Source organism: Furipterus horrens, unplaced genomic scaffold (assembly GCF_987537825.1).
Source record: "Furipterus horrens unplaced genomic scaffold, mFurHor1.1.pri manual_scaffold_6, whole genome shotgun sequence".
NCBI lineage: Eukaryota > Metazoa > Chordata > Mammalia > Chiroptera > Furipteridae > Furipterus > Furipterus horrens.
In genome coordinates this window covers 67678663-67692703 of record NW_028327176.1, presented here as the reverse complement: position 1 = coordinate 67692703, position 14041 = coordinate 67678663, and the positions used below count along the sequence as shown (strand labels likewise).

At 43.4% G+C, this 14041-nt stretch overlaps 1 protein-coding gene and 1 pseudogene across 5 annotated transcripts in view; one reads left to right on the top strand and one right to left on the bottom strand.

Moving 5' to 3' along the window:
- REEP1 (receptor accessory protein 1) overlaps positions 1-14041 on the top strand; it is a 107848-nt gene that overhangs the window by 55436 nt on the left and 38371 nt on the right. For all 5 annotated transcript variants that reach the window (XM_090281679.1, XM_090281678.1, XM_090281677.1 and 2 more), the window contains exon 3: positions 10395-10471. In XM_090281679.1, coding sequence (XP_090137805.1) covers positions 10395-10471 — 77 coding nt within the window. The remainder of the gene's footprint in view (positions 1-10394; positions 10472-14041) is intronic.
- On the bottom strand, positions 8923-10348 carry LOC150006386 (porimin pseudogene; annotated as a pseudogene).

Below are 14041 nucleotides of genomic sequence, written 5' to 3'. Positions count from 1 at the left end.
CAATAGCAACAATTTACAACAAGGAATAAATAGCAACAGTCCTGGCCCCCCGTGTTGTGAGGGACAAAGGGTCTTTGCTCTCTCTCTTTTATTCAGAAGGTGTCACTTGGCAAGTTTGACACAGGTAAAGAAATAATTCAAAGTGGGTTTGGAAAGTCATTATTTTCTTTCTCAGATTTCCAGGATGTCTGTGTGATGAAACCAGCCCCCTCCAGACCAGCTACAAGCAGAACTCACCCACCACTCTCGGTTTCCTAGAGCTGCTTGCCCTGGCTTGCATCTGCTACCAAGCAGAGCATCCAGACATGGGTGGGTTCTTCTCAGGGACTGGAAACCTCAGAGCGTGAACTATAAATAGCTATTAAGTCGTAAGCACAGAACTTCATGCTTCTCAGTTGACTTGGCACAGGGGTTAAGCATTAGGCAGCCTCTTCCAGGTCCCCCTTCCAGCCTAGGGTGCAGGGAAGCCATGCCAGGCAAGGAGGCAAAACTGGGATCACCACAGTTCAAGGTCTCCTCTTCTGTTTGGCAGAAACTCAGTCTGTCAGCTCTCCTGGGAGAGCTCAAGGCCTGGTAAATTGTTTTGCTCTGACTGATCCCACAGGAGCCTGGTTTATCACTGGAATGGCAATTCATATTTAGAGTGAAAAATATAACTGACAAGCAGAGTAGCTGTTTGTGTTGGCTGGTGAACTCATGCTTTTCCCAGTAGGGAAACCTTGAGAGTAAAGATCAGAAGGTTTCCTGGTAAAAATGGAATTGGGAGAAAGGAGCTGAATGCTATTAGGGGAGACTGGTGCACTCACACTTGGCTCTCACTTCTTCCCCTCCTTTGGACCACAGGCCCATTTGTTCTAGAGAGAAACCTGGGAATATCTTTGTACTCCTGCCTCTACCTCACCATCCAACTCTGTAACTGGATACACACGCTTGGTTGGTGACCATGTCCCTTCGTCTCTGTTCCCCCTAATAATATTTCAGACAAGGTCTCTCCTTTTCTGCTCTCACTCTATTACTTGAGGTTCTCCTCATTTCTTCCCTGGAATGTTGCTGTAGCCTCCTGTATTGATTTTTTATTGCTACTGTAACAAATTACCGTGAGTTCAGTGGCTTAAAACAGCATAAGGCTCTAGGGGAGAACCCACTTCCATGCCTGTTTCAGTTCTGGAGGCCACTTGCTTGCTTGGCTGGAGCCTCGTTCTCCATCTTCAGGGTCAGTAGTGTTTCATCATCTCTGACCATTCCTCCATAGTGACATCTCCCTCTGACCACAGCCGGGAAAGAGGCTCCATCTGTAAGTAGTCATGTGATTACTTACATTGGGCCACCGGGATAGTCCAGCATGATCTTCCCACCTGAAAGTTCTTAATCTAAGAACTCTGCAACGTCCCATTTGTCATATCAGTAACATATTTATACGTTCTGGACACTAGGGTAAGGACATTTGAAGACAGGGAGGGGCTGTTATTTTGCCTACCACACTTCCTAACTGGTTCTCCTGCCTCCTGTCCCTCACCTTACACTCTGTTTTCTATACAACTTCCGGAAGCCTTTAAAAAATAGAAATATTCATTTTGCTGCTCCCAGGATCCTTTAATGACTGCTTCTCATCTGCACAATCACGTTCAAACTCCATTATACAGTGTTGAACACCCTTTATCTCTCTCCTTCCTACTTTCTCTCACAGCCTCTTCTCTCCCAGTGTTAGTGCCCTCTGTCTCAGTAGTCCAAGTGCAGTCTGTGGGCTGGAACTGCCAACATCACCTGGGAGGCGTTAGAAATGAAGGCTCTCCAGCCCTGCCCAGACCTCCTAACAAAAATCGGACTTTTTGCAAGATTGTCAGTTTGAGAAACACTGTTCTCATCAATATAGCTTCTTATGTCTTTCCAATCTCGCTGCGCTAGTAAAGGTCTTTGGGAAAAAAACTAAAGACAAAGGAATTTATGGGAATTCGTAAAGCTAACTAGAAGTCTTGGGAAAGATACTCAGAAACTGGGGAGGATCTGAGAAGCCTGGGTGACAGGCAGGCTTATGCCACAGAAGCCTTCCAGCAAGAATTCTGTACAACTCGTTTACCTGCCAAATCCATATTTCTTCAGCTGAGTCTGGCTCTTCATCTGCTCTGACAGGATCTGACCTTAATGTTCAGCACCCTAAAAAATTAAATCTCAAGTGACCCATTGCTGACATACTGCATATACTATATTAGGGGAGTAGGAGAGTAAATTAAAATTAGTTAAAATGTATAAATCTATACATTACAAAGAAATGAAAATATTGATAGAAGTTACAGTCCTTAGTCATGCAAGTGATCATGAGTTCATAACTGGTATTTATGTCTTTTGTTAAAAGATAATCTTTAAAGGGTAAAATCATAACTCTTGTACAAATATAAAATTAACACGTGTCAGAAATTTTACTTAAGTCACTAATTAATGAGGGAACCAATAAGGTGCTAAAAAAACATTTCAAAGGAGACTCCAAAGAGCAGACACATAAGTCATCAGGAGTGATGAAATGAAATTATTAATAGATAGTAAGCTGATTTCTTGGGCAGATGAGGAGACCAGCTGTACCTTTATTGGACAAAATTCATTTGCACCTCTATGGACAAAATCATTTACACTGCAATCAGTTTTCTATAACTTACAGAGCTGGAAAATAGTTCAAAGACACTGAAAAACAAAACACCTGTAGAACCAAGATAATTCAGAAGGCTGTTCTGGACACCTCCAATTGTATAGCACACCCATTCCACACTCTGTTACAGTTTTCCCTATTGCTTTCTCCTTCCGCCAGCTAAAGCATGCTCCTTTGCCTTCTGTTAGAGCTTCGGTAGTGGGTTTCCTTATCTAGGGTGTGGCCTGAATCTTCATTCCTGAGCAATCTAAGTAAGACCTTAGAAATCCTGGCTTGGTAGGGTTGTAGGGGTTCACTGACTTCACCACTGAATGAGACATTAGTAGGAGGTCCCCCGCCTCCCTCAGGATCATTACCTCTTATCCACCTGCTTCCTGCCACATTGTGTAGCAGCATCCCTGGTTCCCCTTGATAATCAGGATCAGTCACTATCAAAGCCCACAAGTCCCTTTAGTATCTATTTTCTAGTGGCATAGTGGTCCTGATATGGCCAGGTGACAGTCTAGTCTCTGCTTCCACTTCATTAGAACTATTTGTATCCCTGCAGAAGCATCCATCCTCCAGGTACTAAAATTATTAAAAAGCAGAACTCGCCAAGTTTAGGGTTGAGAAGCAGAAATGTTGTAAATCAGACAAGTGAAGCTTGAACTTGAACATACATATGAATGAACAGAGGATTTCATTAAAATACAGATTCTGATCCCTTAGGTCTGGGGTAGGGCCTGGGATCCTGTAATAAGATCCTCAATTATTCCAATGGTCCTGGTCAGGCACAGGCCACAGACATCTGCATTCTGGGGATCTATTCACATCATTCCAAGATGTGATCATGCCTCGACACCACTCTCTCTGTGGTCCTTCCAAGTACCTCATTGAGTCGCCAAACCCTTACTGGTATTTTAAAATGTAGTTGGGATTTGTTTTAATTGGGTATGGTAAGGCATGCAACACAGACATGATTATCATGAAGGAAGATGTTCTTACTCACAACTCCTAAAAGTAGGAAGCATCACACAGGGCCACGCAGAGAGGCACCAGGGCTGGTAGGAGTGGGAAGCGTGAGGGCATAGGTGGGCAGCAAACTCTATTGTGGTTTCTGCAGGGAAGTCAAGGGGAGGCAGGATAATCAGGTTTAGGATTGGCTAGTTGGAATGATTTCAGCAGGCTGTGGGGTGTGGGGGTTGCCCCTAGTTGTCTAGGTACCTGGCCCTGCAGTTATCAGGGGTGGCCTATATTGGCTCAACCCCTGAGAGCTCCATAAAGGAGGCATTTCGGAGCAGGGGCTCTGGATTGGTCAGTTTGCATATGAAAGGTGCACTCTGGGGCAACTCTTTTGCTATTTCTAAGAACTGGCTAGTCCTGGGAAGGGCAGTCTCCCCAGTCAGCAAAGCCTCAGATGCCATATCATCAACAATACAGAAAACTAAGAAAATATAGTTAATACACCTGGTGACAGTGTAAATGAATTACCTCAGGACATTTCTCCCTCCAGACTAAGTACACTACTCCAAGGTCTGCCTGCAGTGGAATTCACTGCCTTGTTCTCTCAGGTTCACCTGGGCTACACAGCTGTCCACTCTGAGCTCCTGCCAGCAGATGGGCAGATTAATCTGTAAACCAGGCTCAAATTGTTGCTTTCTCAGCCTTTGGCTTAGGGAATTCCCTGTGAAGCTGAAGCAGAGTCCAGAGGCAGGAGAGAGTGTGAACAGCTCAAGAAATAGTGTGACTAGCACAGGGAGGAGGTAAAGGTGAGGTGAGGTTAAAGAGGTGGGAAGCCTGCTACCTCCACAGCCCCTGGGGGAGGCCCCTTGCAGGCTGCCAGCAGCCCTGGGGGCATGGTGTTCTGGGCCATTGGTGTCTCAACCCATCTCTGTGGCTCATGGATGGTTTCTAGGCTCTGCTTCCCACCGTCTTGCTATGACCTAGGATCACAGCTTCTCCCTGTGTCCTCACCCCTGAATCCTGCCCCTGATCAGTCCAGAGGGGCTCCCTAGCTCTGCTATCAGCTATCCATTCCAGAGCTGCTCTCAAATTGGCCATAGCTCCCTCTCTGTTCTGGATGCTGTCCTGCTCATGCTCTCCTCCTCTTGCAGGGGGTTTTGGATAGAATCCCTTGAACCTAGCAAGTTCTGTTTCATACCTTGGAAAAAAAGCCATCATTTGATTTCTCCACATATGATGGGGAAAAACATTTCCTGGCAATTTAGTTATGGTTCCCACCTCTGAGCCACCAGTATTCCATTTACCTTTGGAGGCTCAGTGAATCACTCTCAGACTGTTTGTTCTACATGAAAGTATTTTAAAGGGAAGATGTGTGTGATGGAAGCTCCTTCAGGCTAACCTTGAAGCCCATGTCTGCTGTGGCTCCTTCACCAGTGGCCGTAGCCACAGTCTCCCTCCTGAGGTTTGTTCTTGCCTTTCCAGAGGCCTTCTGGCATTCTTCTTATATGTCTCCTGGACCCTCACACTGCCCTCGGCTTCATGGAGCTCAACCTCTCCTTCCTAAATTGCCTCTTTCTTTGCTTTCTTGCTGGTGTAAGTGGCTCCATGTTGCACCGTGCCCTGACTTCAACAGCCCCTTTCCTCCCATGTGTACCCACCCATCCCTTCAGCAGGGACTCATGGGGAGCACCTGTTGCCTTGAAAGTATCCTAATTCTGTCTTTTCTTCTCAAAAATCCACTTAGACCAGTACTTCCCAAAGGATAGTCCTTTTCAGCTTTGTTGAAACCATCTTTTCTTTCCCAGTGACAATGCCACCGTTCTAATCCAGTCATGCAGCACACACTCATTGAGTGCATACTATGTGCCAGAACTGTTTGGGGTACTAGAGATGCAATGGTGTGCAAAAGAACTGCTGTCCACTCTCAGGGAACTTGTAATCTAATCAGAAAAGCACAGGAATCACCAGGTACTTTCAAAGCAGAGTGATAAGTGTTATGACAGGGAGCATGTATGACCCTGTGGGAGGGAGAAAGGAGAGTATGCTTGCCCAAACCTTGGACACTTTCTGGTGGAAATGATATTTAAGCTGAAATCTGAGGGCTGAAATCTGGAGGCAAAAGAAAATGCACTGTTCGGGGAACTGAAAGAGGTTCATTATAACTGGAGTGGAAAATTCAAGAAAATATGGGTGAGAAGGACAGCTTTTTTTCTTTTTAATTTATTGTTTTTCTATTACAATTGTTTCCTTTCCCCCCCCATTTCTCTCCCCTGCCCTGCCCAGCCTACCCCCTCTCCCACAGTCAATCCCCATCCTGTTGTCCAGGTCCATGGGTCATTTATACTTGTTCCTTGAAGAAGGAGAGCTTTTTATGGAGGTAACTAGGGTCCAGTTCATGCAAGGACTTTTATGCCAATTTAAGGAATTTGGCTTTTATCTTAACAACAATAAGGAACTACTGAAAGCTTTAAGCTAGGAAGGAGAATATCAAATTTGGATTTAAAAAGATCATTCTGACTGAAATATGGAGGACAGATTGGGAAGGAGGCAGAGGCAGAGAGACAAAGCAAAAGGCTGTAGTTCTGGATAGGAAATGTTGGTGGTCTGAAGTCAGGGAATGGCAGAGGGGAGGGAGAAAGAAGATAGGTTCAACATAAATAAGAGAGGGGAAGAAATAGATCTTGCTGATTGATTGGCTAAATTATGTGAGAAGTGCCAACTTTTACCCAAGGAGAGTGTCTGGTCTAGAGTTAGAAGAGAAAGTCTAAAACAAAGCCCTGGGAGGAATTGATAGGCCTGGGAAGTAGCCAGAAACTCAAGAGGGAATCTAGTAGTTATGTTGGGGGAGCTTTTCAGGAAGTGCTAGTTCCGCATCTAGCTAGAAAGTCAAGCAAGTCAAGTAAAAAATGGGAAAGAGTTCCCTGAGGTACCTTATAAAACGGAACCCCACTGAGAGCAGTGTCAATGTTATGCCGTGCACTGAGTAGCCGGGGCGGCAAAGTGGACACGACAAGTACAGATGACTTACTGGAGAAGTGTGTAGCTAACTATTTTGTCACAGAAAGGGATTTTTAAAATTGTTGTCATTGTCCTTTTTTTAATCCACGCTGGAGGATACACTTACTGATTTTAGAAAGAGAGGAAGTGGGGGGGAGAGAGAGAGAGAGAGGGAGAAAGAGAAAAAGAGAGAGAGAGAGAGAGGGAGAAAGAGAAAAAGAGAGAGAGAGAGATCAATCAGTTGCCTCTCATATGCGCTCCGACTGGGGATCAAACCCACAACCTAGGTATGAGCCCTGACCGGGAATTGAACCCTCAACCTTTTGGTATACAGGATGACACTCCAACTAACTGAGACACCTGGCCAGGGTATACTTTGATCAATCTAAGATAGATATACTATCTTAGCATTTAGTATGGCTAAATACATCTTTTGTTAAAGCTTGATCCTGAGTTTTGAGTGCTAGAATATAAACTGTAAAACTGAAAACACTTGAAGATATGTTGGCTAATATTAGTGTCCCTGCAGTACTGTGTTTGTTCTCGCTATTAACATAGTACATCTAAATGTGCCTCCTCTTTGACAAGGGAGAAAGAGGAGTGGTCTGAAGAATACCCGAACACAGGGTATTTTTATAGTTGGGAATACGTGAAACTCAGTTTGTTCTTGTGTTATTATTTATTAATTATTGTATTATTTTCCATACAAACAACTGTAAACCTGCCTTTGACCCACCCTGTAAGGAAGCAGTAAGTTTCCTGTCTTAACAATTCCTGTTTTAAAACTTCATAAGAATTTATCCCAAAATGCATTGGTGTTTTAAAATAAAAATGCTGTTTCTCACCCTGGCTGGTGTGGCTCAGTGGATAGAGTGCCGGCCTACAAACCAAAAGGTTGTTGGTTCAATTCCTGATCAGGGTACATGCCTGGGTTGCGGGTCAGGCTGTAGGTTGGGGGCGCACGAGAGGCAACCAGTTGTTTTTTGTCATATATGTTTTTTCCCTCTCTTTCTTCCTCCCTTCCCCTCTTCCTAAAAAAGGAGAAATAAAATCTTAAAAAAAAAAAAAAAAAAATAAGCTGTAGTAGCTTGAGGGGAGCTCCATAGTCCGTGGCTTGATAGAGCATTAATCTTTAGTTCTGACTGCATAGAGTTCTAAATGTTTTGGAAATCATATAAGGGGTTTTAGGCATGTTTACACTACATTAAACATTTCTAGATATTGAAAGCATCTCTACATCTCTTAAAGATATTCACTAAATACATAATTAATAGCTGAATATGAAATTAAGCAATTTCCAGTCGTGAGGATTGTCACACAGTAGCAAATAATCTAACTTCTTAACTTATTTAATACTAACAACTAAATCTTTTTTAAAGAAAGATTGTATTTATTTATTTTTAGAGAGAAGGAAAGGGAGGGAGAAAGATGGGGGAAGAAACATTGATGTGTGGTTGCCTCTTGCACACCCCCAACTGGGGACCTGGCCCACAACCTAGACATGTGTCCTGACTGGGAATTGAACTGGTGATCCCTCAGTTCGCAGGCTGGTGCTCAATCCACTGAGCCACACCAGTCAGGGCTGACAACTAAATTTTTAAAGAATCATCATGTTAAACATTGTAATTTACTGAAATTACACACAAGGGGAAAAAGGTAATTATATCAGTTACCATTGAAAGCTTAAAAGAAGGTATTAATAAAAAAACAGGCTCTCCAGTGCTCTCTAACAGTGCTAAGTCCAAGTATTGTCTCTGGTTTTATGTGATCTTTTTTGGGGGGTGAGGGGTGGGAGAGAAACACATGCATTTTGTTTCTAAACTAACTGCTAAGCTTCAAAACATATAAAATATTGATGCTTTCTGAAGAGATACTGAAATTCTGCCTCAGAGTTGGTTTACCCATAAATTTTTTGCTGTGTGGCACGAGCAATTACAATATCTCCATCTATGAACAGTGCTGACGTTCTTTGTGTGAGCAACAAAGACAGGCAACATTCTGAGTGCTGTGACAAGCTCCTTATTTGAATGCCCAGGTGGCATCATGCCCTCCAGTGATGGTGTCTTCCAGTTACTAGCTTTGTGAGACTAATAGAATAGGACTTGCTCCTCTTACTATATATATTTTTAAAAGTGAATGTAGCCATTGCATTAACTGTATGCTCCGAATGTTCATTAAAAACCCAGACCAAATCCTTTTTACCTTTAGTAATCATGAGGGATCTTTATATAGTTACATATTATACATTGTATGTATGGCCAGTTAAAAAAAAAAGGAGGATATTGTCTTAAATTAATTGATAGGGTTGCATCAATCTTCTTTCCACTGGTCCTTGGATTTCCTTAAATGATGGCATTGCATTCATCAATGGTTCTGTACCAAGTGCCTCTCCTTGAATAATACATTTTGCATCCAATGTAAAGAACAGATAAAATTCTTAGTGTTAATGCAAAATCACCAACAAATGCCAATATCAAATTTTGGTCCTTTATTTTCTTTAGAATTTATGTTTGCTGTGGTTGTTACTGATGAAGAAGCAGCAGGTGTCACCAAACTATTATGGATGTGGTCATTGTAGATGTTGACATCTGGGATTTGTTCTGTGAAATACTTGTTATTTTGAGTGTAGACTTTAAGGTGGTAAAAGTCGTATTTGTTGAGACCCCTGGTGTTGCTGTGCGTTTCAGGGTGGTGACTGGTACATTTTTTGAGACTGAGGAAACTAGTGTTGTTGATAGTTTTGCTATAGATTTTAAGGTGGTAATTGTCACTGAGGAAACCAGTTGTAAATGGTATCATAGTGCCTTTGGAAGATTCACTTGTATAGCTGAAAGATACATGTGGGGTATTTCCTGTTGGTTTTGTAGTGGGGCTTTCGAGAAGTGTGGAAAGATTTCTGCTTGATGATCCTGCCAAGTCTTCACTGGCCACAGTGGCCTTCAGCAGTGCTGGCACCAGCAGCGGCCCCACAGTGCAGTGAACACGCCCCAGCCACCTCCCATGAGAGTCCCATCGTTCTGAGGCCAGGACAGAGCAGCCTCCTGGGTCTCCATCCGAGGTGGCAGTGGCGTGAGCAAGAGCAGTCCTTCTGCGCCCCCGAGCCTCCTCTGTATCGCCTTCCCCAGGATGGAAGATTTAAAATTAAAGAGTAGTCTGATGAGCTCATGTTTTTGGAAGATTAGTATGGGGATGGTTTGTAGGATGGGTTGGTGAGGGGGAAGCCAAGAGAAAGGGCAACAGGAGTCTCTTGCAGTAGTTCGGGAGAGAGGGAACCAAGGCCTCAGCTGGGAGGTGGAAGTGGAAATGAATGGTCCTGTGGGAGAGATTTTTTAAAAGATCCAATTTCTTCAAAGGGCTGTGGGATTTTTTCACAGGAAAGGATTCTTATGTGGCCAGTGAGGATTCTACCACCATTCTACCCCAGAGAGTCTGGCCTTGTTAAAGTTCATTCCAGGGTGTCTCTGGAGAGTTTACTCACCTAGTATTAGTCTTAGAAAAATAACCTGACAGTCCTGAGTCACTCCTGGTGTGCAGGTCTCCCTGGTTCACCTGAGGGCTATTGAAGGTCACCTAGAGTCTACATTGACCTTGAGCCTGGGTTAGTTGTGAAAATAGCCTGTTTGCCTTCAGCCAGCCCCAAGGTCTGGAGTGGAACTAGGCATTAGCTGGAAAAAGATAGGGAGATGGGCTTAGAATGCAGGATACACTTCCGGGACATGCCTCAGCATCCACCGTCTGGGCCTTTTCTTCTTGATGTTGGGCAGTCATTCACCCTTGACCTTCTCTGATAGCTTTGTTGCTTTATTGTTCACAGGTCAAATGGATGATGTACTGGATTATATTTGCCCTTTTCACCACAGCAGAGACTTTCACTGACATCTTCCTTTGTTGGTGAGTCCTCCAAGTATTGGGACTTTTTAAGGGAAGATGTTACCTGGTGTCAGGGGAAACGTGGGAAGGGAAAGGTCTAAAAGCAGTCTCAAACCTCACTGCAGAAGAGAGAAGCAGGTGCAGGGATTTTAACTGGGATGTTTTTAATAAGTTATTCTATAAAGTTGTTCTTCAAGTGAATATTTATTGAATGACCTTATAAGAACAGGTTTTGTTCTTATGATATAACTGTGAACAAGATAAACACAATTCCTCAATTCATGGAGCTGGTAAAGAAGCATTCACATATTTAAAAAAGAAGAAAGACAAAGTACACAAAAGTGTGTGACAAAACTGAGTTTCCCTTCCACAGTATTCACTCTCACTGTAGCTACTATTCAGTTATATATACTTTACTTTAAAAAATGTATACACACACACATACGCATAAATAGATATATATTTTTAAAGATTTTATTTATTTTATTTTAACAGAGAGAGGAAGGAAGGAAGAAAGAGAGGGGGAGAAACATCAGTGTGTGGCTGCCTCTTGCGCACCCCCAACTGGGGACCTGGCCCGCAACCCAGGCCTGTGTGCCCTGACTGGGAATCAAACCAGTGACCCTTTGGTTCCCAGGCTGGCACTCAGTCTACTGAGCCACACCAACCAGGGCAATAGATACATTTTTAATGATCGCATAGAATTCCATGGTATAAATGGGCCATAATTTACTTAATAAACCCCCTTTTGATGAGCAGTTTTTTCTTTTACAAACAATGCAGCTGTTACAGCAATGGAGCAAGTAAAAATTATAAGCTAGTTCTGTGTATTTATATATCTTTTTAAGTGAAAGAGGCTGTGAATAATATATAGTACCCTGTTTCTATTTAAAAGGACTGATTGTACATATGAATGTATACTAAAAGTCTTGTGGAAAATACCCATCAGTTAATGAGGGTTATTTTCACAACTTGGGGTCATGGGGTTGGTTTCACTTTTGCTATGTTGTGTGAATGTTTTACCATGTTCAAATATCATTAAAAAATATTAAGTATTTCCATTTTGGAGAAAGAAGTCCTTACCCAAAAAGGATCAGCATGAACTTACCCTTCAGGTTGTCATAGGCCAAGGACCAGACCTGACACCACTTCTGTGAATCCTGTTTTGGGTCAGTGACCTTAGTAGGTAGTTTTTCCCCTGAAGGAGCATAGCATTCATCTCCATTGGGAGAAATAGATGTCTCAGTCATTGTGGCCTCTGGATTACTTAATTTAATATGCTTGTGCCATCCTGCATTGCCCTGTGCCCAGATAAACAACTGGCTCAGGATGGGGCTGAGCCTCCAAGAGCGGAGAAGGCACTCTGCTGAGCCATCCTTTGTCTTTCCCATGCTCTGGAGCCAGACCCCATTTTATGTAGACCTACATTGGGATGGGAGGACTATGTAGTCGATTGAACAGCATGCAAGCTCATGTCCTCCAGTTTTCCCTCTTAACCATGTTCTTTGTCTGGTGCTGGGTGGTCTCCTGCTGTCTTCCTTTTCCTTCTCATGAGCATCAGTAGGGAATAGTGTGTATCTTAGGAGCTCTTTCCCGGGAATATCGATATTTCAGTCTTACTGCTTTTGGCTAAATGAAAATCCTGTCTGATGAGGATGTGCCCCTTCCTGGTAGCTGGAATATGTCCTTATACATAGCCCTGAAATTTTAGGGTTTGATACCTAATAAGTGCTTGACAGCCATTTGTGGAGTTGATTTGATTTTGATTTTGGGAGGTGTATTGGTTTTCTATTTTTGCTGTAACAAATTGCCACAAATGTAACAGCTTAAAACAACAGAAACTTATTATTTCATAGTTTCTGTGAGTTAGAAGTCCAGGTAAAATCAACTAAGTCCTCTGCTCAGGACTCCACGAGGCCAAAACCAGGGTGAGGGCCAACCTGCATTCATCTACAGGCTCTGGGGGAAGCTCCATTTCCAGGCTCATTCAGGTTGTTGGCAGAATCCAGTTCCTTGTGCTGTAAGACTGAGGTCCCCATTCCTTGACACATGCCACCCCCTTCATCTCCAAGCCAACAACAGCATGGAGTTCTCTTGCTTTGACTGTCTGTCATCTGCTATCAGTCAGGTAAAGGTCTCTGCTTTTGTTTTTAAGTCATATGATTAGATTAGGCCTATCCCAATAATCCGATATGATTTTCCTATCTTAAAGTCGTCTGATAAATAATCTTAATGACACCTGTAAAATCCCTTTTGCCATGTTGAGAGAACATATTTATGGGAGTAACATCAGAACCAGAAGGTCATGAGACCAAAAGTCTGCCTACTGTTACAGAACCCCAGCCTATCCTGTTCTGGAACAGCTGTGGGGTCTGATTGCCCACCACCAAGAAGCCTGATTTCCAATACAAAAGTTTGGTGGAAAAGGAAAGGGGGTTTATTTAAAAGTTTTACAGATTCAGAATAACGGCAGGTTTCTACTGTTATGTGCCACTCCCTTTAAAACACCCCCAAAATACTTAGTACTGCCTCTCCCTGCCAAACTAGGCCAGTTTCAGAATACACCAGTCAGAGGCACCATCTTTCAGAAAAGCAGAAGTCCACAGCTCCATATTCCCAGTCACAATTCAGCATTTCAGGCATCTACCGCTAATCCATGCTTGGTTAGGCAGGTGCCCACAATTCTAGCCTCATCAGCCATGCCACCGAGTTCTACAGGCAGGTTTCCCAGTGGGTCTCCTCTTTCTTATTCCAGACCTCGTGGTGTACTCTCCTACCCACATGGCTTCCCTCTGTGAGAAATGCTCACAACAAAACACTGGGACACAGGACTTCAGCAGCAAAGCAAGGCATTTATTCACAAGTCTGCAGAGTCGGGCACACAGCCAGCGAGGAGCATTCGCGCCCAAAGTAGACAAAGTAAACTGGTTTTATACTAATGTGAATAGTTCCCCCTTCCCTCTTCTTCTCCCCTGTTTCTCCATTACTGGTTAATATGGGTTTACAATCTAACACAATGAACCACTTAACTCAGGGTGTGATTAAGGCTAATCTAGTTATAGGTCTATCTCCAATTTATTTGCAGAGTTATCTAGCTACATCTTCCCATTTCTTTGTGTTTGGTGACACCAATCTTCCTCCTTTTGATCCCAGAGATATGTGTGAGGAGCTGCAGAACGTCATTTCCTCACCCCTTTTCTGTGATTCATCTGTTAATTACCTCCTACTGGTTTGAGAGTCACTGATTTCTTTATCCCTTACACCCCTTACACCCCGACCTCCTAGCCAACTTCCATCTACACCCTTTCAGACCACGTGACTTCTCTCTCCTTATGGCTGCCCGCCCTTATTTTAAATGCTGACCCAGGGCACTGTAAGTCCCTATTATGAAAAGTATCTTAAGCCCATCATCCGCCCTTTTACCTGGGGGCAGCACAGCTTCCCTTCAGGAAAGGCTAATATCTTAAGCCTATCATCTGCCCTTTTGTGCTGGGCTGCAGCACAGCTGTTAGTTACCAACTTACCATAGATATGCAAAGTACCTTAAAAGCTGTATTATCTCCTTTCCCCATCCCCAAAACCATGAGCTGT